At 50.7% G+C, this 20,418-nt stretch overlaps 5 protein-coding genes across 5 annotated transcripts; 3 read left to right on the top strand and 2 right to left on the bottom strand.

The window, feature by feature from the left end:
• Positions 1-31: 31 nt before the first annotated feature.
• Positions 32-1,396, bottom strand: UHO2_03910 (putative PRS4 - ribose-phosphate pyrophosphokinase 3; the record flags this gene model as incomplete). The annotated part of the gene is made up of 1 exon (XM_041559867.1): positions 32-1,396. The coding sequence occupies one exon, from the start codon at positions 1,394-1,396 to the stop codon at positions 32-34; it is 1,365 nt and encodes a 454-aa protein (XP_041415801.1).
• Positions 1,397-2,025: 629 nt separating this feature from the next.
• On the top strand, positions 2,026-2,874 carry UHO2_03909 (uncharacterized protein; the record flags this gene model as incomplete). The annotated part of the gene is made up of 2 exons (XM_041559866.1): positions 2,026-2,482; positions 2,570-2,874. 2 exons carry the CDS (start codon positions 2,026-2,028, stop codon positions 2,872-2,874), a joined length of 762 nt encoding a protein of 253 aa, XP_041415800.1.
• A 691-nt stretch (positions 2,875-3,565) lies between these two features.
• UHO2_03908 (putative Cytosol aminopeptidase) lies at positions 3,566-5,197 on the top strand (the record flags this gene model as incomplete). The annotated part of the gene is made up of 1 exon (XM_041559865.1): positions 3,566-5,197. One exon carries the CDS (start codon positions 3,566-3,568, stop codon positions 5,195-5,197), a length of 1,632 nt encoding a protein of 543 aa, XP_041415799.1.
• A 485-nt stretch (positions 5,198-5,682) lies between these two features.
• UHO2_03907 (uncharacterized protein) lies at positions 5,683-8,178 on the top strand (the record flags this gene model as incomplete). The annotated part of the gene is made up of 1 exon (XM_041559864.1): positions 5,683-8,178. The coding sequence occupies one exon, from the start codon at positions 5,683-5,685 to the stop codon at positions 8,176-8,178; it is 2,496 nt and encodes an 831-aa protein (XP_041415798.1).
• Positions 8,179-8,764: 586 nt separating this feature from the next.
• Positions 8,765-9,232, bottom strand: UHO2_03906 (uncharacterized protein; the record flags this gene model as incomplete). The annotated part of the gene is made up of 1 exon (XM_041559863.1): positions 8,765-9,232. The coding sequence occupies one exon, from the start codon at positions 9,230-9,232 to the stop codon at positions 8,765-8,767; it is 468 nt and encodes a 155-aa protein (XP_041415797.1).
• Positions 9,233-20,418: the final 11,186 nt, after the last annotated feature.

The following is a 20,418-nucleotide window of genomic DNA, read 5'->3' as shown; positions in this document are numbered from 1 at the left end:
AAAGAATACGATGCGCGTCGATACGATATGTCTAAAACATGATCTCAGCATCCTGCCTAAACAGCTGCGAAATAGATTCACCATGATGCGACCTCCTGATCGTCTCGCCAATCACGGCACTTACATCCATAATCTCCAACTTGTCATCGCTCGATTCCGCCTTCTCCTTGTTAGCAATCGTATTCGTCACCACCAGCCTCTCCAAACTCAACTTTTTCAACAACTCGATACTCTGTCCACTCAACAATCCATGCGTGATGATCGCATACACTTTCGCCGCACCTGCAGCTTCCAACGTCTTTGCTGCCAGAGCGAGCGTTCTGCCTGTGTCAACCATGTCATCCACCAAAATCGCCACTTTACCTTTGACGTCACCGACGAGGATCTCCATACGCGAGGAGTTTTCATCTTCCGAATCGTCGTCTGCTTCTGTGCTGGTTTCTGCTGCATCCTTTTTAGATCTGCCAGAGCGGACGCGGTGACCTTGTTCATCGGTCATAATCCATTCGCCAGTTCCGGCGCACTTGATTCCGTTTGCTACGTCAGAGTAGACGTGTTTCGAGGTGTGAGATTGGGCAGAGGATTGAGATTCGGCAGAGACGCTAAGTGCGCTGAGTTTCTCCGAAGCTTGTCCTACAGCGCTCTTTGAATTAAGTCCGGTTCCGTCGAGAAGGAAAGAGCTCGACATGGGCGTGCTAACACCTGAACGAAGGTCTTCCATCGAAGAACGACTGGAGAGACCCAATGCTGTCTTTTGTGCTGCACGAATACGCTTGTGCTGTTCCCTACGTCGGTTTCGGTTGATCAGTGCAAAGTCAACCCCAAGCGAATCAGCAAGAGCAGTAGCACGCTTGGCACCACCTGCATCAGGGCTGACAATAATCCCATCCCTCCAATTCTCCACTTTACTTCGGATCCATCGGGCTACACTAGGCTCGCTAGTCAAGTTGTCTACTGGAATATCGAAGAAGCCCTGGATCTGAGATGCGTGGAGATCCATGGTGATGACATGGTCAGCACCTGCAACGGTGAGCATATTAGCTACCAGTTTGGCGGTGATAGGTGCACGGCTCTTGTCCTTTTTGTCGTGACGAGAGTAGGGGAAGGACGGGATGACAGCGGTGATGCGACGAGCCGAAGCGGTTTTGCAGGCGGAAAGGATGATGAGAAGTTCCATGAGAGAATCGTTGGGGTCGATGTAGGGTGAGTTGCCGGTTTGGAGGACGTAGACGTCTTCGTCACGCACAGAGCTGCCGATACGCACATCGATGGACTGATCGGCAAACTTTTTGACGACACAGGGAGTGAGTTGGATGCCGAGGCGAGCAGCTACTTGTTGAGCAAGCTCAGGGTGGCTGTTACCCGTAAGGAGTTTGATGGAGTTGACGCCTGGCATTGTGCTTCGTTAGCCCAAGGATAGGACTTGTTCGAGATGCTAAGGTTGGGTGGTGGTGTTGCGCCGACGCAGAGATAGTTGCGAGGCGGTGCCAGCGAGAGTTGTCCGACCTGAAAGGAAGGGTGGGGGTAAGACGTGGTGGTGGTCGATGACGGTCGGAAAGAAGAAGGAGGAAAGGCTTGGTTGCAAGTCATGCTGCATTGATGCTGTGCCAGCCAAATATGAAATCTTTCATTTGGCAGCAGCACAAAATCCGCTTTCTCCTCTTCGTGTGTGTGTGTGTGTGTGTGACAGCAACACAGACTTTGTTCCAATTTCGAGCCCTAAAAGAAGGAATCTCACATTTTCCCTTTAATTTTTTTATCATTTCGGGGCCGATGTGAAAGGTTTGCGCTCTGCTGCCCCGCTTTTTTCTTCGCACAGTCCCCACACTCTCACCTACTAATCGGCTTGTTCCTACTCCCAGATCGGCGTATCGGGAAAAAGTGTGTTGAACCCTTAATTTCTCGCAACAACGCCGGCTTTGATATCAATCAATCATCCAACCGACACTTCTTTTCTCACAACCCTTCAACTTACCTCTCAACCGTGGGAAAACACTATCACATCACTTCGACCGAGCTGCAGCCATGGCCTCGACATCAGCAACAGCACTTCGAGCAGCCAAGCGGCAACTTCGCAAAACCATGACCATCACCCTTGCAGCCATGCGACCGGAAGAAATCGCCAAACAGTCCCAAAAAGTCGCCGAGCAAGTGCTTCAGTCGCAAACATACACACGAGCACGTTCCATCAGCGTATACATCCATATGGGCGTAGGAGAAGTCATGACCGATGAGATCTGCAGATCAGCTCTCAAGGATGGCAAGAAGCTCTATGTGCCATTGTTCGCATCACCAACAAACCCAGCAGCAGCAACAGGACCAACAGTGGCATCCGCATCAGCCGACATCAAGACTGAGTTTGCGACGGATATGATCATGTTGCGGCTGCGAGATGTGGCGGAGTACGAGTCGATGGCGGCGAATCGGTGGGGGATTCGTGAACCTCCACTGACGTATGCTGATGGAACGATTCGTGAGGAAGGTAAGTAGAGGGCTAAGCTTCGAAGAGAAGGCAGTGGTGCTTTGGTCATGACAATGACACTAACATCCTCTTGCTGATGTCATGTAGCTCTGGACGAGACAACAGGTGGCGATGGGCTTGATCTTATCCTTGCACCGGGCGTTGCGTTCGACCAGCTTGGCGGCAGACTAGGACATGGCAAAGGCTACTACGATCGATATTTGACAAAAGCAGACGAATGGGCATCCCGTAGAGGTATCAAGGGTCCTGTGACAGTAGCACTGGCATTGCGAGAACAGGTGCTGCCTTTGTCGGAGCGTGTACCTGCTGATGAGCGCGATCGTGTTCTCGACGGAATCATTTCGCCAGACCGTACCATGTTGCCGCCGACATCGTCTCGTTGGTCACCATGACAGACAATACTAAACGCATAGCAAAGAAGATATCGACTTTTGTGAAGGTTCCGTCCATGTGACCGCTTTGCATGGCAGCAGCGATGAGGTTGAAGAGTCCGGCAAAGACGCCAAGCGAGAGTCTCACAACGCATTTTGGGTATTATGGCTCTCACGGCCACACGCGGCAAGCTTTTCAGCTAATTAGCGAGGGGCTGCTCGTCATTGGCAATTCAGAAGAGCATTCTTGAAAAGGTAGATCATCTCGGAAGGGCCTGCGCCGCCGTCCCCGGCAGCACATGTGTCTGAGACGAAGAAGGAAATCAAGAGTGCAAAGCTGGCTAACCATTGGTCAAGTAGTCAAAGCTTTCGTGTCTGCATTCGGAGCGCTGAGAGCCGGCAGAGTGAGAAGCACCGAGAAGGTCGCCGTTGGAAGAAAAAAAGAAAAAAAAAAAAAAAAAAAAAAAAAAAGAGCGTTGGACAGTGCGTTGTTCTGCTGCTCATGCTGCCGTTGTGTGTGTGTGTTTGTGTTGCTCTGAGCTGAGCATCCTTCTCATGCCGTGCTTGCAGAGTAAAAGTGTGAGCGAAGTGTGCTGCAGCTTCCCTCTGCTCGCCCAACTTGCTCCTCTCAGCAATGCTGCCTTGTCGTCTAGCATTGCGTTACACACCTTCCACCCTCAGGACCACTACCATCATCGTCGCACAAAGAACCATGTCGTCCTCTTCCGCAAACTCGTCCATCGCCGGTGTCGTCGTCGGTGTCGACACCACCGGCGCCTCCACCGCCAAGAACGTCGACGTCTCTGCTCAGTGGAAGGCTTCGCGTGCCTCCTCCTCGCGTGCTAACGGGCTTCGTATCTTCTACCCAGACAACAGCTCCCCTGTCGCCGCCGTCTCGCTAGGTCACCAGAAGGCTGCCCCCACCACCACTCCTGACCTCCACCCCACCGAGAAGACCTTCCTCCGCAACGAGCAGCTCGAGCGTGTCCGCCTCGCTGCCGCCAAGGGTGTCAAAGCTATTCGTGACCTCGGTGCCGGCCCCGAAGACAAGGGTGATGCTCCCGTTCAGAGGACCATCGCTCTTGACTCCATGTCCAGCCCTCATGCCGCTGCTGTCGGTGCTAACCTCGGTCTCTGGACTGTCAACCACTTCAAGACTCGTGGCAAGAACGCTGCCCACGGCAAGGACGCCACCGTTCAGGGTGGTAAGGAGATCAACGTTGTCCCCGTCGACGGTGCTGCTGACGAGACCGCCAAGAAACAGCTCAAGGATGCTGGTGACGAGATCCCCAGCGTCGCTCCTCTCTCCTGGTATACTGGTGAGGTCTACGCCGAGGCTCAGAATTGGGCCCGTGAGCTCAAGGAAACCCCTGCCAACCTCATGACCCCTACCATCTTCGGCCAGCGTGTCACCGCCGCCTTTAAGAACGTCCCCAACACTACCGTCATCGTTCACGACGAGGACTGGGCCCGCGAGCAGCGCATGAACTCGTTCCTTTCCGTTGCTGCTGGTACTGACGAACCCGCCAAGTTCGTCGAGATCATCTACAAGGGTGCTCCTGCCAACGAGGCTCGCAGCGTCGGCTATGTCGGTAAGGGTATCGTTTTCGACTCGGGAGGAATCAGCCTGAAGCCGGGTGCTGGTATGAAGGCCATGCGTGCCGACATGGGTGGTGCTGCCGCTGTCGTTGCTACCACTCTTGCCATCGCTAAGCTTGGTCTTCCTATCAACGTCGTTTGCGCTACTCCTTTGACCGAGAACATGCCCTCCGGTAAAGCCACCAAGCCCGGAGACATCATCATTGCTCGCAACGGCCTTTCCATTGAAGTCGACAACACGGATGCCGAAGGTCGTCTTGTTCTCGCCGATGCCCTCACCTATGTAACCGAAACTTACAAGCCCCACACTCTTGTCGATGTCGCTACTCTTACCGGCGCCTGCATGATTGCTGTTGGTGACGTTTACTCCGCCGCTTTCACCGAGTCCGACAGTCTTTGGAACGAGCTACGCGTCGCTGGTGAAGCCGAGAACGACCTCTTCTGGCGCTTGCCTCTTAACGATGCCTACCTCAAGCAGATCTCGACCTCGAATGCGGATCTGTGCAACACTGGTGGTCGTCTTGCTGGTGCTTCCACCGCTGCCATCTTTTTGAAGCAGTTCGTTGTGGGTTTGGGCGAGCGTGGTGGTGCTGCTCCCAGCGTGAGGTATGCTCACTTGGACATCGCTGGTAGCATGGAGGCTACTCCTACTACGACTAACGATTACCAGCCTAAGGGCTTCACTGGTCGTCCTGTTCGTGCGCTTATTGAGTTCGCTCGTCGTATTGCTGCTCAGGCTAACTAAAAAGCGTCACTTTAGGATTGTACATTAGCCTAGAACGAGGAATAAAGTTTTGTTGCGGGCATCGCCATCTCAGTGGAAATATGTATGTATCTGTGCTTTCTGAGCTTCTGCATCGAAATCATTTGTGTTATCTGTGAGCTGCTAAAGGAACATCATGAGAGGAATGGTGTTACTGTTTCCTGTATGAAGTGATGGGTGCAAGAAATTTCGGAAGCCGGGTAGAAGCGCGTGTGCGTGTGTAGAAGTTTTGCGGGGGAAACGTGATCGAGGCGTGCGTGTCTGTGCGCTGTTACTTTCATTTCCAGGGTCTGTGCTCAGCTTCCTTCCGCACTTTCATCAACTCCTCCTACATCAAGCCGGTCTCGAACAAAGGCGCACAAAGCCCTACAATAGCAAACGAAAGAGAACAGCATCTGATACACATCAAAAAGCTATCCTTCGCCAGGGACTTCGAACAGCCGAGGCCACACTCGCCGAACCTCAGAATGGCGTCGATGTACAAGCTCTCCGCCACTCTGGAGCAACACGAAGCGGATGTTCGTTGTGTAGCGGCTAGCAGTCCCGAGCTCAGCAAAGACTGTCGCGGAGACATCGTTCTCACTGTCTCACGAGATCGTCGCGCTGTCATCTGGCGTCGATCATCTGGCAATCAGTTCAGCTCCGCTCTCAACCTCGCGAATCACGAAGGCTTCGTCAACGCATGCGCACTACTCCGAAGTGATGCACCCTATACCATCACTGCTGGTCAGGACAAGATCATCTATGCATATCAGCTCCTAGCTGCTGATGGTGATATCTCGGTCCAACTGGATGCAAAGACAGCCGAGCCACAGCCCACACGTACATTGGTAGGACACCAAGAAAACGTCTGCACGCTCGACATCGGGCCGCATGGACAGTACATTGTCAGTGGCAGCTGGGACAAGACTGCCAAAGTCTGGCGCAATTGGGAGTGCGTGGCTACTTTGAAAGGGCACGAGCAATCCGTTTGGGCGGTGCTGGCTGTCGACCACGACCGCGTGTTGACCGCGTCGGCGGACAAGACCATTCGACTGTGGTCCATCTCGAGCCCGGCCAAGCCGCTCGCTGTGTTCGGTGGGCACACGGATGCAGTGCGCGGTTTGACACTGCTAGAGGGCGGAGAGTCTTTTGCTAGCTGTGGCAACGACGGCAACATTCATCTGTACTCGCTACACGGCGCGTCTGCTGGAGCACCCATTCAGCCGGTACGGGTGCTTTCAGGTCACACTAGCTTCGTCTACAGCCTTGCAACCATTCCAGGCGGTCAAGGCGAGCTAGTGAGCTCTGGCGAGGATCGAAGTGTCCGCATCTGGCGTGACGGAGCTTTGGTTCAAACCATCACTCTACCCGCCATCTCCGTCTGGTCCGTTTCCGTGCTCCCCAACGGTGACATCGTAGCTGGATCCTCCGATGCAGCAGCACGCGTCTTCACCCGCAACCCATCCCTCATCGCCGACGAAGCAACCCTCGCAGCCTTCGACCATGCCATCTCCACCCAAACTCTCAACCAAACCCAAGTGGGCGACATCAAGAAGGATGACCTTCCGGGTCCTGAAGCCCTTTCTCAACCGGGTACAAAAGAAGGACAGACGAAGATGGTGAAGAATGGTGATGTAGTTGAAGCGCACCAGTGGTCCGCTTCGGGTCAGCAATGGGTGAAGATCGGTGAAGTGGTCGGAGGGGTAGGATCGGGGTCGAAGAAGTTGTATGAGGGTAAGGAGTATGATTATGTGTTTGATGTGGATATTGCGGATGGTGTACCGCCGCTGAAGTTGCCGTTCAATTTGAGCGAGAATCCGTATGCGGCGGCACAGAGGTTTTTGGAGAAGAATGATTTGGCTCAGGAGTATATTGATCAGGTGGTGAAGTTTATTGAGACAAACACGCAGGGGGTTAGTTTAGGCGGTGGGGCGGAGTATGTGGATCCATATACTGGAGGGAGTAGGTATCAGCTTGGTGGAAGCAGCGGCAACGCAGGTGCTGGTGCGGGTGTAGGTGCGAGTGCAAGTGCAAGTGCTGGGGCTGGGATGGAGGATACAGGTAGATATACTGGTGCGAGAAATGTCGATCCGTATACAAGTTCTGCTCCCCACGCCAGCACCTCTTTTGGTGCTGCTGCAGCGGTGGGAGGTGGAGCGAGGATTCTTCCCCAGCGCACGTTCCTAGCTTTCAAGAGCGCCAATTTTGCAGCGATCAAAAACAAGCTCACCCAACTCAACTGCACCGAATCAACCCAATTTACCGCCTCCGAACTCAACCAAATCGACACTCTCATCAGCACCCTCGAAAACAACCCCTCTTCCGGTAACCTCAACATCGACCCACTCCGCCAAGCCCTCACCTCTTGGTCTCCCCCATCCCGCTTACCCGCACTAGACCTAATCCGAGTAGCTTCAGCATACGGCACCACCACCCCACCCCTCGAAATCGCTCGTGAAGTCTTCGAAGCTTCTTCCTGGGCCTCCGATTGGCCTTCTCCCAACTCGCCCGAGGCAAAACAACGAGACGTGAACTCAATGTTAGCGCTTCGAACCATTGCCAATCTCTGGTCCGACCCGCGCGCACTAGCTGAGCTAGAACTTAACGCAATCAGTTTGCTAGGTAGTCTCAGCGACACACATTATGGGAGAATGAGTAAGAATGGTAGAATTGCTTACGCTACTGTGGTGTATAATGCTACTGCTCAACTCGTCAGTGGTGGTGGAGGAGGGGGGAGAAGTGTAGCGGGGGTGATGCTGGGGTTGGTGAATGAAGTGTTGGAAGGGGGGAGAGAGGATAGTGAATCGCTATATAGGATTCTTGTGGCGTTGGGTAATTTGATCTGTTCGTCGGCCGGGGCTGGATTGAATAAGGGTTCGTTGCAGAAGGCGAGATTAGCTATTGAGGATATTATGAAGGATGGCGTGGGGAAGGAGGAGAGAATTGGACAGATTATTGGGGAGGTTTTGGTTTTGATGTAGATGTCTCCCTTCGCCATCCCTTTCCGGGTAGCAATCAAGAAAAGCATTGACTTTGCAGATCGAGAGTTCCAGCCCGAGTCTCGTCTTGGTTCTTCCTCAGCATCAGGCGCTTCATTGCTTTGTGCATGACGTGCTTTCCTTTCTGCATCCCTCGCTTCGATTGCTCCTTTGCTAGATCCATTCGTCAGGGTGTCCACGTTGTCTCTGATCATTGCCAGTTGCTCCTGCTCCTTCGAGGAGTAGGTGGACTTGTTTGTGAACAGGCTCTTAACCAAAACGAGGCTGCCGGCAAGGTTCTGGGCCATCTGATGAGCCGAGGCTTGCATTTTTTCTTCGTCTCCTTCCATTGCAAAGTCCTTGGTAACCAGTTTGCAGGTTGAGATGGAAGCAATCATGACAGATTGCTTGACGACAGGCGCAATGTTCTCACAGATAGCGCGGTCAATGGTGACTGAGGAGCCATGCAACCATCAGCTGCAGCACCATATCCGCCAGCAATCAAGAGGCGTTTGAGACCCTGGGAAATGTTGGTGGCAGGTTGCTGAGAGAGCTGTTGCTGATGCTGACATTGCTGCTGCAGCTGCATCTATACAGCGGCCTGGTGTTGTTGCTGTTGGCTGAGATGCTGAAGTTGACCCAAAGACTGCTGCTGCTGGTGTTGTTGCTGCTGTTGCTGTTGCAGCAGCTTGGCACTGGGTTGGTTGTGGAGGATGGTGGTGGGAGGCACCTCCTTGAGTTCAACATCGAGACCCTTGAAGAGGACTTTGATTTTGAATTTCAAGTTGAGTTTGAGCTCTGCAAATTGGTAGAGCTCGACCATGAGGCGCAGCACCACCATGAGCCATGGGTTGGGCAGCTTGAAGACGTTGGACTTGGCACACTGCTCCATGACCTTGCAGACAAAGGGAATGGCTACAATGAGTTGGTTGCTGTCATAGCCTTGGATGAGGAGATCTTTGGAGACGATGTTGCTGTGATGGATGGGCTTGTCCCAGGCCAGAGCGAGGCTTCTAAGCCACGGACCCAGGTTCTTGAGCAGATTGTGCTCCTGCATCGACTGAACCCTCTTGTCATTGTTCAGCCAGGAAACACCAGTCCGTTGATACACGGCACTGCACAAATTGACTCATCACTGACCTACGCACTCTGTAGTGTCAAGCTTTTGATGATGTTCCTGCAGCCGCTGATGAAGTTGAGCCATAGTAAGCGCAAAAGCAAGACAGAAGCAGGTGTTTCCTTCTTGCAGAAGAAAGATTCTGCACACCAAGCCGCTCCACTCTGCTGGCATGCAATGTCCGACTATGCAGCAAGCTTTCTGTGCTATAAAGTACGACTGAGCCTCCAATGCATCTTCCCATCCTTCTGCAAACTCCCCTTGCAGCATCCACTTACTTGCTTGCAATATCACATCAGATGGCCTGGTGTGGCTTGCAAGATCAATGGCCCAGAGAGGCTTCTAGTGATGCCTCTCTCTGGGAAGAACTTGATGATCCCATCAATGCCTTTGATGGCATTTCAACGCCACCACTGCCATCATCACCAACCCAAGTTGAGGTGATTCTTGGGGTGACGCGCAAACTGGGCAGCAAAAGAGGACGTTCCAGTGGATCGAGTGTTCAGGCAGGTGGTAAAACAACAGATGCTTGTCAGCCACTGCGGCTGAGCAAAAGTGCCAAGACAAATGGAAAAGCGAGAGCAACAGCAGAGGAGATTCACAAGGTGGTTGCTGACAAGGTGGTTGCTGACGACATGTTCAAGACAACATGCTCACCTCCATCATCGCCACTACCAGGACCTCGAATCAAGTCGATCTTGGACTTGCCAGCAGAAGACCAGCAGTTCTACTATCGTCTTGCATTTGGAGCAGGCTACTGTTCTTCAAGTTTTCCTTGCAACATGGATGTGACACCACAAGGAAAGAATGGCAAGACATGGCAGACGACAAGGGATAATGTCAGAGGTCTCGCGCCTAAAACCTGATATCTGTAATAGAAATGTGTCTATTACAAATCCTGTCAAGATATGTGGTAACATGCTGTGTATTACTGATTCTGTTGAGGTATGTCATAGAGAAGCCTCTATGACTTTTCTCACCAGAAGATGTAATAGTGGTTTTGCTATTGCAGGTTTTGACTGACTGCTGTGGACACCCTATCCAGAGGTAGCTTGGCACAATCAATAACTATAGGAACTTTGTACTGACACCAAGGTCTGGTGTGAGTGTGATTGTTGGTGGCACCAACACAAGTGTCCAGTGTGTTGACTGAGTGCTTGAGGTGATCCCCAGACCACAGTGGATGACTGCCTTCGGTTCTATCATTATCCAGACTGCTGGTTTGCTATGAACTGCCTTTGGACATCAGTGAGCAGTGATACAACACACATGCTACAATGGAAGCAATCTACTTGTGATTGCTACTTTGCTGACTGAAAACTAATGTATACTTGTGTAGAAGTGATAACTAGTTTGTATGGTGTAGAGTGGATGGAGATCCACTCAACCACTTATGATGGGAAGGCATGGTTTATATTCATCTTCACAGTGTTGCCTGTGACTCTGCTCTGGCTCTCTCTCTCTCCAGAGGGCACCCTCTTTGTCTAGTGCTGTGATAGAGGTCTTTTACCAATGCATCACCTCCCTGCTAAGCCCTGCTTCTCCTGCTCCTGAGTCAAGGAGAGCCAGCATCACCTCATCGCTGAAAGGGGCTGCCCCACTTCATCCTAATGACAATGCACACCCCCTCTTCCATCTACCTCCTGATTTCAGCACCCATCTCCTTATGCCAACTTCATCATCATGTAGGGTCCCTACCTCATCCAGTGGTGACCTCAAATGTCTTTGTCACTAATCCCTACTGGATCTGTTGTATGATCATCCTTGCCACTAATCTCCATGGGATATGTCATACAATCTTGTTTACTACCAATCCTGGCAGGATTCATGATACCATCTTTGCTCATGCCAATCCAGGTGAGATCTGCCATAGAGCCATTTCTTCTACAGATCTCAGTGAACTCTTCTGCAAGTCCCATGATCTGCCCAATTCCTTGATTCTGGCACTCCCTTCATATGAGTTGATGGATCTTCCTGCTTCCTGCGCATCCAGGCCCATGACAGATAACTCAAATCAACTAAGTACAAGCACTGTCAGTTTGGCTGCAACTAGCAGGTTGAACTTGGCTTCTGGCAGTAGTTCCAGCCGTGGTGTAGCAAAGGGATCGCTGTCAGAGGTCATGCGCCTGAAACCCGAAATCTGTAGTAAAAGGCAACTACTACTAATCTCAGCAAGATCTGTTGTAAAAGCCTTCTATTGTTGTTCTTGCTGGAATCTGCTGTAGAAGCCTTCTATGACTGTTCTTGCTCAAATAGATTGTAACTCAAGGTTATCACAGATTTTGACTGACCACTGTGGACACTCCATCCAGAGGTAGTTTGGCACAATCAATGTCCAATAGTTAACTGAGATGACACCAAGATCTGGTGCAAATGTGTTTGGTTCAACACAAGTGTCCAGTGTGTCAATGAGCTAATTGATCCCCAGACTGCAGTGGATGACTGCCTTCAGTATGAGATTGAGAGAGCTGGACCACAGTATGAACTGCCTTTGGTGCCAATTGATATCTGGACCACAGTATGTACTGCCTTCAGATGGCATCAAGAAGTGGTGATACAACACACATGCTAAGTAGATGCAATGCCCTACAATTGCTACTGTTGATGGAACTACTAAGTATACTTGTGTGTAAGTTATAGCTAGTAAGGTAAAGTGTAGAGTGGATGGCAATCCACTCAACTACTATGATGAGGAAGCATGGTTATATAGATGTCCTCACAATGTCACCTGTGACACTGCTTTTACTCTAGGAGGTCTCCTCAGACACTGCTCCTCCTCTCTTGTCCTGCCTACCTTGCGATGTTGCTCATTGACACTGCTTCCCTTTCTTCCTGCAGATGGAAGTGTCAGAGGTCGCATGCCTGAAACCTGAAATCTGTAGTAGAATTGCAACTACTGCTGATCCTATTGAGATCTGTGGTAAAAAGGCCTTTATTATTATTCTTGCTGAGATCTGCCATAGAAGCCTTCTATGACTTTTCTTGCTCAAATATGTGATAGCTTGAATGTTATTGCAGGTTTTGACTAACCACTGTGGACACTCTGTCCAGAGGTAGCTTGGCACAATCAATAACTTTAGATATGATGCAATGACACCAAGGTCTGGTGCTGATGATGTTGTTGATGCTGACACAAGTGTCCAGTGTGTTGACTGATTGACTGAGTGATCCCCAGACTGCAGTGGACAACTGCCTTCAGTTCTAATGATTAAGAGAGCCAGACTGCAGTATGAACTGCCTTCAGTGCCAATCAATATCCAGACCATAGAATGAACCACCTTTGGATGATGTCAATGAGCAGTGATACAACACATGCACTCTGTAGAAGCAATGCTCTGCAATTGCAACTGTTGATGGAATACTAATGTATACTTATGTGAAAGCTAGAACTAGTAAGATATGGTGTAGAGTGGATGGATATCCACTTGACTACTTATGACAAGAAGGTTGTCACAGGGTCAGAAGGATAGCGCAAGAGAGTGCGCCAAATTGATCAATGGCAGTCATGGGAATGTCGCGCAATGGAGCAGTATATGAAGGGAGTGCCAGATTTATCGGTGCTGAACCATTGGGGATCAACAAGATTAATTGGGCTGGCAGCACATATGAATTATGAGATCAATCAAACCCCAGGGTCCCAGATTAATCTCACAGGGATCAGTCAGAATCAGTCAGATCAGCATGCCTCAACAAGTCAGCTGATACAGTCAGAACAGCATGCCTCAACAAGTCAGCTGATATGAGCAAGTACTAGTAGACTCAGCATCATGCAGACAGTTACCACTTGAGGGGTGCATGTGTAAAGTCACACAGGAGCTGTGCCAAAGTGACCACATGACCAAGGGGTTTGGTCATGAGGTTCAACAAGTGGCTAAAGGGATTCACAAGATAAAGTTGAGAAGGAGCTGTGTCAAAAGGGGGCATCACACATCATCAGGCAGAAGGAGAGTGTCAGGGGTCTCGCGCCTGAAACCCAGGTCGGTCTGTCGAGATACTTGGTGACTATCAAACTGTGTGACAGCTATTGTCTCAGTATCGGTGACTATCAAGTTGTGCAGTGACAACAGGTGGTGTTCGTTGTATATACTATCGTAGGTTTCGGCTGACCTCTGTGGACACTCCGTTCAGGGGTAGCTCGGCACGATCAATATCAATGTTATGATGACACCAAGGTCTGGTGTGAGTGTTGATGATGATGAGGTTGATGGTGTTGGTGATGAGATTGGTGATGTCGATGATAATGAGGTTGATGGTGTTGGTGATAAGGTTGGTGGCATCAACACAAGTGTCCAGTGTGTTGACTTGATGCTTGAAGTGATCCCCGGACCGCAGTGGACTACTGCCTTCGGTTCTATCTTGATCCGGACCGCTAACCTGCTATGGGCGCCTTCGGACATCAGGTAGTGGTGATACAATACACACACTACGATGAGGAGCAACCTTGATAGATTGCTACTATGCTGACTGAAACTAATGTATACTTATGCTGAAGTGATAACTAGTTATATGGTGAGTAGAGTGGATGAGGATCCACTCGACCTATGATGATGAGAAAGCATGGTTATATACCTCTTCTCAGCATCGCCAGCGATGCTGCTCCTGCTCTCTCTCCAGAGAGTACCTTCTTCATCGAGTACTGCTCAGGGGCCTCTCCTGCTTGGCACCCCTGTGCCTCTTGAGCTGTGTCGACTCCTTCGACACTGCTCCTCCTCCTCATGACCTGGTGTCAACTCCTTCGACACTGCTCCTCCTCCTCATGACCTGGTGTCAACTCCTTCGACACTGCTCCTCCTCCTCATGACCTGGTGTCGACTCCTTCGACACTGCTCCTTCTCCTTTGATCAGTGACAGTTCCTTTGGCTCTTGTCTCTTGAGCCCCTGAGTGGTAACCATCTGCATGCTCCTTGAGCTTGGTCCTCTTTGTGGCTGTGCCTGCTCCTTGAGCTTGGTCCTCCTCGTGGCTGTGCTTGGCCCTCCTTTGCATGTGAGTCCATAGGAGTCCATGGTCTCCATGGAGACTGCACTACGACCATGCTCTCTACTGATCTCAACTAGATCTTCGATACCTGTGCTCCTTCCATATGAACCCATGACTCTCCTGCTTCTTGAACATCCAGGCCCATGACAGAGAGCATGAAGGCAAGAGGGCAGTGTTGCATAACCCTTATGCTGTGCAAATGGTAGGGGTGCAGTATCAATGGGATTGATGCCAGCAGGACAAGACAGTGTCAAACAGGGGGACAAAGGCCCCTCAAGAGGAGCAGGATAGTGTCAGGGGTCTTGCGCCTGAAACCCAGGTCGGTCTGTCGAGATACTCAGTGACTATCAAGTTGTGTGACAGCTATTGTCTTGGTATCAGTCTCAATGAGCTAGTCACTCGGCGACTATCAAGTTGTGTGATGACAGCAGGTGGCGTTCATTGTATATACTATCATAGGTTTCGGCTGACCTCTGTGGACACTCTGTTCAGGGGTAGCTCAGCACGATCAATATCAATACATAGGTTATGATGACACCAAGGTCTGGTGTGAGTGTTGATGATGATGAGGTTGATGGTGTTGGTGATAAGGTTGGTGAGTGTTGATGATAATGAGGTTGATGGTGTTGGTGATAAGGTTGGTGGCATCAACACAAGTGTCCAGTGTGTTGACTGATGCTTGAGGTGATCCCTGGGCTGCAGTGGACTACTGCCTTTGGTTCTATCTATATCCAGACCACTGACCTGCTATGGGTCGCCTTTGGATGTCAGGTAGTGGTGATACAACACACACACTACGATGAGGAGCAACCTTGATAGATTGCTGCTATGCTGACTAAAACTAATATATACTTATGTTGAAGTGATAACTAGTTACGATGGTTGTGTAGAGTGGATGAGGATCCACTCGACCTTTGATGATGAGAAAGCATGGTTATATACCTCTTCACAGCATCGCCAGCGACGCTGCTCCTGCTCTCTCTCCAGAGTACCTTCTTCATCGAGTACTGTTCAGGGGGCCTCTCCTGCTTGCTTGGCACCCCTGTGCCTCTTGAGCTGTGTCGACTCCTTTGACACTGCTCCTCCTCCTTGCTATCCTGCTTGTTTGGCACCCTTGTGCCTCCTGAGTGGTGTTGACTCCTTCGACACTGCTCCTCCTCCTCAGGACCTGGTGTCGACTCCTTCGACACTGCTCCTTCTCCTTTGATCAGTGACAGTTCCTTTGGCTCTTGTCTCTCGAGCCCCTGAGTGGTAACCATCTGCATGCTCCTTGAGCTTGGTCCTCTTCGTGGCTGTGCCTGCTCCTTGAGCTTGGTCCTCCTCGTGGCTGTGCTTGGCCCTCCTTTGCATGTGAGTCCATAGGAGTCCATGGTCTCCATGGAGACTGCACTACAACCATGCTCTCTACTGGTATTGACTAGATCTCCGATACCTGTGCTCCTTCCATATGAACCAGTGACCCTCCTGCTTCTTGAGCATCCAGGCCCATGACAGTTATATACAACCTCACAGTGTCGCCTGCAACTCTGCTCTGGCTCCCTCTCTCTCTAAAGAGTGCCTTCTTCGTTGAGCCCTGCTCCTCCTGTATCTTCATGGTTGAGAAGTGCCAACTGTCACTTCATCATTGACAGGGGTTGCCCCACTTCATCCTAGTGGCAGTGCACCCCCCCTTTCATCTACCTCCTGGTGCCAGCACCCATCTTTGGCACCAATTTCATCATCGTGCAAGGTCCCCTTCCTCATCTGGTGGTGACCTCTCCCATGTTCATCATCATCCTCTTGTGGCATTGGCAATAGATGCATCTTTTAACCAATTCCTGTGAGGTCTGTTGTACAAGTGTGATATTACCATTCCCACTGAACTCTGTAGTAGCAGCCTTGTTCCTACTGATCTCAATGAGTTCTGTCATAGAGCTGTTGGTCCTACCAATCTTGCTGAACTCTGTTGGAACTCTCCTTTTACCCAATCCACAATTATTGTGCAAGGTCTCTTCATATGAATCCACTTCCTGCGCATCCATCCAGTCCTGTGACAGGAAGGTCCTTGTGTTGCTTCATCATTGATAGGGGCCACTCCCACTTTGTCCAAGTGGTGACTCACCCCCCTCTTCATTGCACCCATCCTCCTGCTCTGAGCTCATCATTGAGTAGGCCCCCTGCTCCATTGGAGTGGTGGACCCAGATATCATCACCACATGTCCTATTGTGAGATCCATGATATTGACATCCTCTCACCAGTTTCTGTGAGATCTGTTGTACAATCATGATACTACTGATTCCAGTGGGCTTCATTGTAAGATCCTGCTCATACCGATTTGGACAAATCTTGTTGTAGAGCCTCACTACTACCTATCTCAATGAACTCTGTTGTAACCCCTTGTTTTGCCCAATCCTGCGATTCCTGCACCTTCTCCTCATATGACTTTGGTTCTTCCTGCTTCCTGCACATCTGGTCCCATGACAGGAGTCTTGGTGCCCCGAAGCTGAGGATTGCACCCAAGACTGTCAAGCATTGCAGTGGGGGCCAGGACAATACCCTTGGTTGTGAGGAGAATACCTGGGCTAAGATTTGCCTGCACAGCCAAAGAGGATGCCACTTCCTCAAGGACCATTGCAAGGCTGTTTCACAATTGCATACAACCAAGCTCAAAGCTGGTCACAAGTGGGGCATCCAGCTGGACCAATATGGCAATTGGTACTTCCTTCTTTGCTACAGTGTGCCAACTTCTGTTGTTCCACAAGAGCAATCTCTGAAGCAAGCCATTGTTGTCAAGTCTGTCAATCCTGGTGTCAGGACCCTGTTTGCTGTGTATTCCTCTGATGGCTGCATGCTTGATGTAGGCTCTCAAGACAATGGTATCCACTTGGAGCAACTCTGCAGATGTAATGACAAGATCCAAAGCAGTTGTCATTGGAGACATCAATCACATTATCAACAGTCACTGCCACCACCACAAATGAATTCCAATCCTCAATTGTCTCAGCAAGTCCAAGCTCAGCCACAGGAAGCTTGCCAACACTGTCCAGCCCTGCCATTTGCCTTGTCATCTGTGCAACACCACAAGCTTCAAAAGTGTTCAAAAAAGGTCTGCAAAAAGCTGCAGCAGCTTATCAAAGATCTACATTGCCAGATGGCAAACTATCTAGTGGCCTCAACCAACATTGTGGTCATGCCAAGGATGGAGGTTCACAAGATGATACAAAGGAAGAATGGGAACTTGCACCAAAACACCCAATGGAGGCTGCTGGGTTGGGGATGTCAGGGGTCTCGCGCCTGAAACCCAGGTCGGTCTGTCGAGATACTCGGTGACTATCAAACTGTGCGACAGCTATTGTCTCAGTATCGGTGACTATCAAGTTGTGCAGTGACAGCAGGTGGCATTTGTTGTATATACTATTGTAGGTTTCGGCTGACCTCTGTGGACACTCCATTCAGGGGTAGCTTGGCACGATCAATATCAATGCTTCAGTTATGATGACACCAAGGTCTGGTGTGAGTGTTGATGATGATGAGGTTGATGTCGTTGGTGATAAGGTTGGTGAGTGTTGATGATAAGGAGGTTGATGGTGTTGGTGATAAGGTTGGTGGCATCAACACGAGTGTCCAGTGTGTTGACTTGATGCTTGAAGTGACCCCCAGACCGCAGTGGACTACTGCCTTCGGTTCTATCTATATCCGGACCGCTAACCTGCTATGGGCGCCTTCGGACATCAGGTAGTGGTGATACAACACACACACTACGATGAGGAGCAACCTTGATAGATTGCTGCTATGCTGACTGAAACTAATATATACTTATGCTGAAGTGATAACTAGTTATGGTGAGTAGAGTGGATGAGGATCCACTCAACCTATGATGATGAGAAAGCATGGTTATATACCTCTTCACAGCATCGCCAGCGATGCTGCTCCTGCTCTCTCTCCAGAGAGTACCTTCTTCATCGAGTACTGCTCAGGGGCCTCTCCTGCTTGGCACCCCTGTGCCTCTTGAGTGGTGTCGACTCCTTCGACACTGCTCCTCCTCCTCATGACCTGGTGTCAACTCCTTCGACACTGCTCCTTCTCCTAGCCCCTGAGTGGTAACCATCTGCATGCTCCTTGAGCTTGGTCCTCTTCGTGGCTGTGCCTGCTCCTTGAGCTTGGTCCTCCTTGTGGCTGTGCTTGGCCCTCCTTTGCATGTGAGTCCGTAGGAGTCCATGGTCTCCATGGAGACTGCACTACGACCATGCTCTCTACTGATCTCGACTAGATCTTTGATACCTGTGCTCCTTCCATATGAACCCGTGACCCTCCTGCTTCTTGAGCATCCAGGCCCATGACAGGGGACACTGCAACTTCATCAACCATTTGCTGGTCAAATGCCACAATGTTGCTCATGATCTGCACTATCTGCATAAACATGGGCAGCCAAAGTGCTTCTTTTACAACCAGAAGCATATACATCAAAGACCTGCTCTCAGTGTAGCAAACTCAACCAAAGACTAGGTGCAAGTAAACAATTCTGATGCCCAACCTGTGTCTACTCAGCAGATCATGACCACAACAGCACTTTCAATATGCTTATCAAGGCTATCCATAGGATTCCTTTATCTTTGATGCAGCATGACATATCATTATCTGTTGAAGGTTGACAGGCTTAGATGGTAGGATGCAGTTTGATTACATATGGTGACAATGATGAACATAAGTACAGATGGATAGTCCTCTCTACAGGGGCTTATGACTAAGTACCACTTCTTATATATCTACAGCAGTGGAGCAGAGCATGATGGGGAAACTCAGTGGCAAAGCTACCTCCTCCCTCCTCAGACATCTACTTAGCTGGTATGCTGGTGCAATACTGGGTGATTGGTCTGGCTCGAGCCAATATACCTGCCTCCCTCTAACATCATCATGGGCCCTGGGCATGGGGTCCTGCCCCCTCTGGGGGTTAAGTGCGGGGCAGACACGTTTGGCGTGTCTGATCTGAATCTCTGCGAAAATGCCGTTTACGAGGTGATGTGCATCAACCTTCTCTTCGCCACAAGGTCGTCCACCCGTCTTCTTATCAAGCAAGAGTAGTGATGGCGCTAGTCTTCAGCAGCCACAAATCAGAGTGCAGAGGCTGTAGAAGGTGTGAGTGGCAGCATCCCGCTGGATGGCTCTCGCGGCAACCTCCCGCAGACTACGCGCTTAGTCCACGTAGACCCTAACTAACTACGACACAAGACTCTCTGTTCGATTGAGAGAACAGAGCTGCAGTAGTGACTGCATACCCAACCAGTTCTCAAAAGCCGCACCATGCTACAGGATCCACCAGATGTCATTCCTTAGAGGGCGCAGCAAACCGCGCGAGATCCCATGTCGTAGCCGAGGACGGGCAAGAACGACACACCGAAGCTACATTGCAAAGATTGCGTCCAGCCCGTTGAGACTAAACAATGCTTTCCTGCTCTCGGAGCGGAGTATACATGCCTAATCTCAAAGCTGGAGAGACAGAGAGAGATGAATCCCATCGAGGAAGGGGACCGCCACTCCAAAGGCGTTGAAGGGAAGTTGCAAGACCAGCTGACCTTTGCTTTTTACCCCGCATTCTTTTCGATGCTGCACGAGTGACAGCTCAAAGAAACTTTGGCTCTTAATGAGTGCGCGCGTTTCTTTAATTCATCTGGAACAAGGTCGAGAATGGCGCTACAGCGCATAGCCGCCGCCTCTGTTGCTGCTAGTCTATCCCGCCTTAAGTCCAACTCCACTCGCACCGAGAACCAGGAATGCTCTCGCTGCTGCTGGGTTGGGTCGACCGCCTCGCGCGCCTCGCTGTGTCACAAGAAAAGGGTTTTGTTGAGCATATGTTGGTTTAAGCGCTTCCGTGTCTTCTCTGTCTGCGTCTGTGTTATTTGCCCCGTTGACGCTAGATGCCGCTGGGCTCCTGAAGCGAGAGAGGGTTGGACCACCTGACCCTGTTCGTTCTACGCTCGAGCCTCAGTCTTGCACTCTGCAGACCCAGGGCCAGATGTATAATAGCCTCTTGATGCTGTGGTAGATTTCGCCCCCCCGCACCCGATTCCAGCTTCTACATCCTCCTGTGCAGTACAGCCAAATCACGGCATCCGCAATACCTCCCACTACAAGAGATACATCAAAGACGGTTCCTCCAGAGAGAGACAG

This window comes from Ustilago hordei, assembly GCF_900519145.1.
Source record: "Ustilago hordei strain Uho2 genome assembly, contig: UHO2_contig_07, whole genome shotgun sequence".
NCBI lineage: Eukaryota > Fungi > Basidiomycota > Ustilaginomycetes > Ustilaginales > Ustilaginaceae > Ustilago > Ustilago hordei.
The sequence above is the reverse complement of the archived record's forward strand: the minus strand, read 5'-3'. Positions and strand labels throughout refer to the sequence as shown.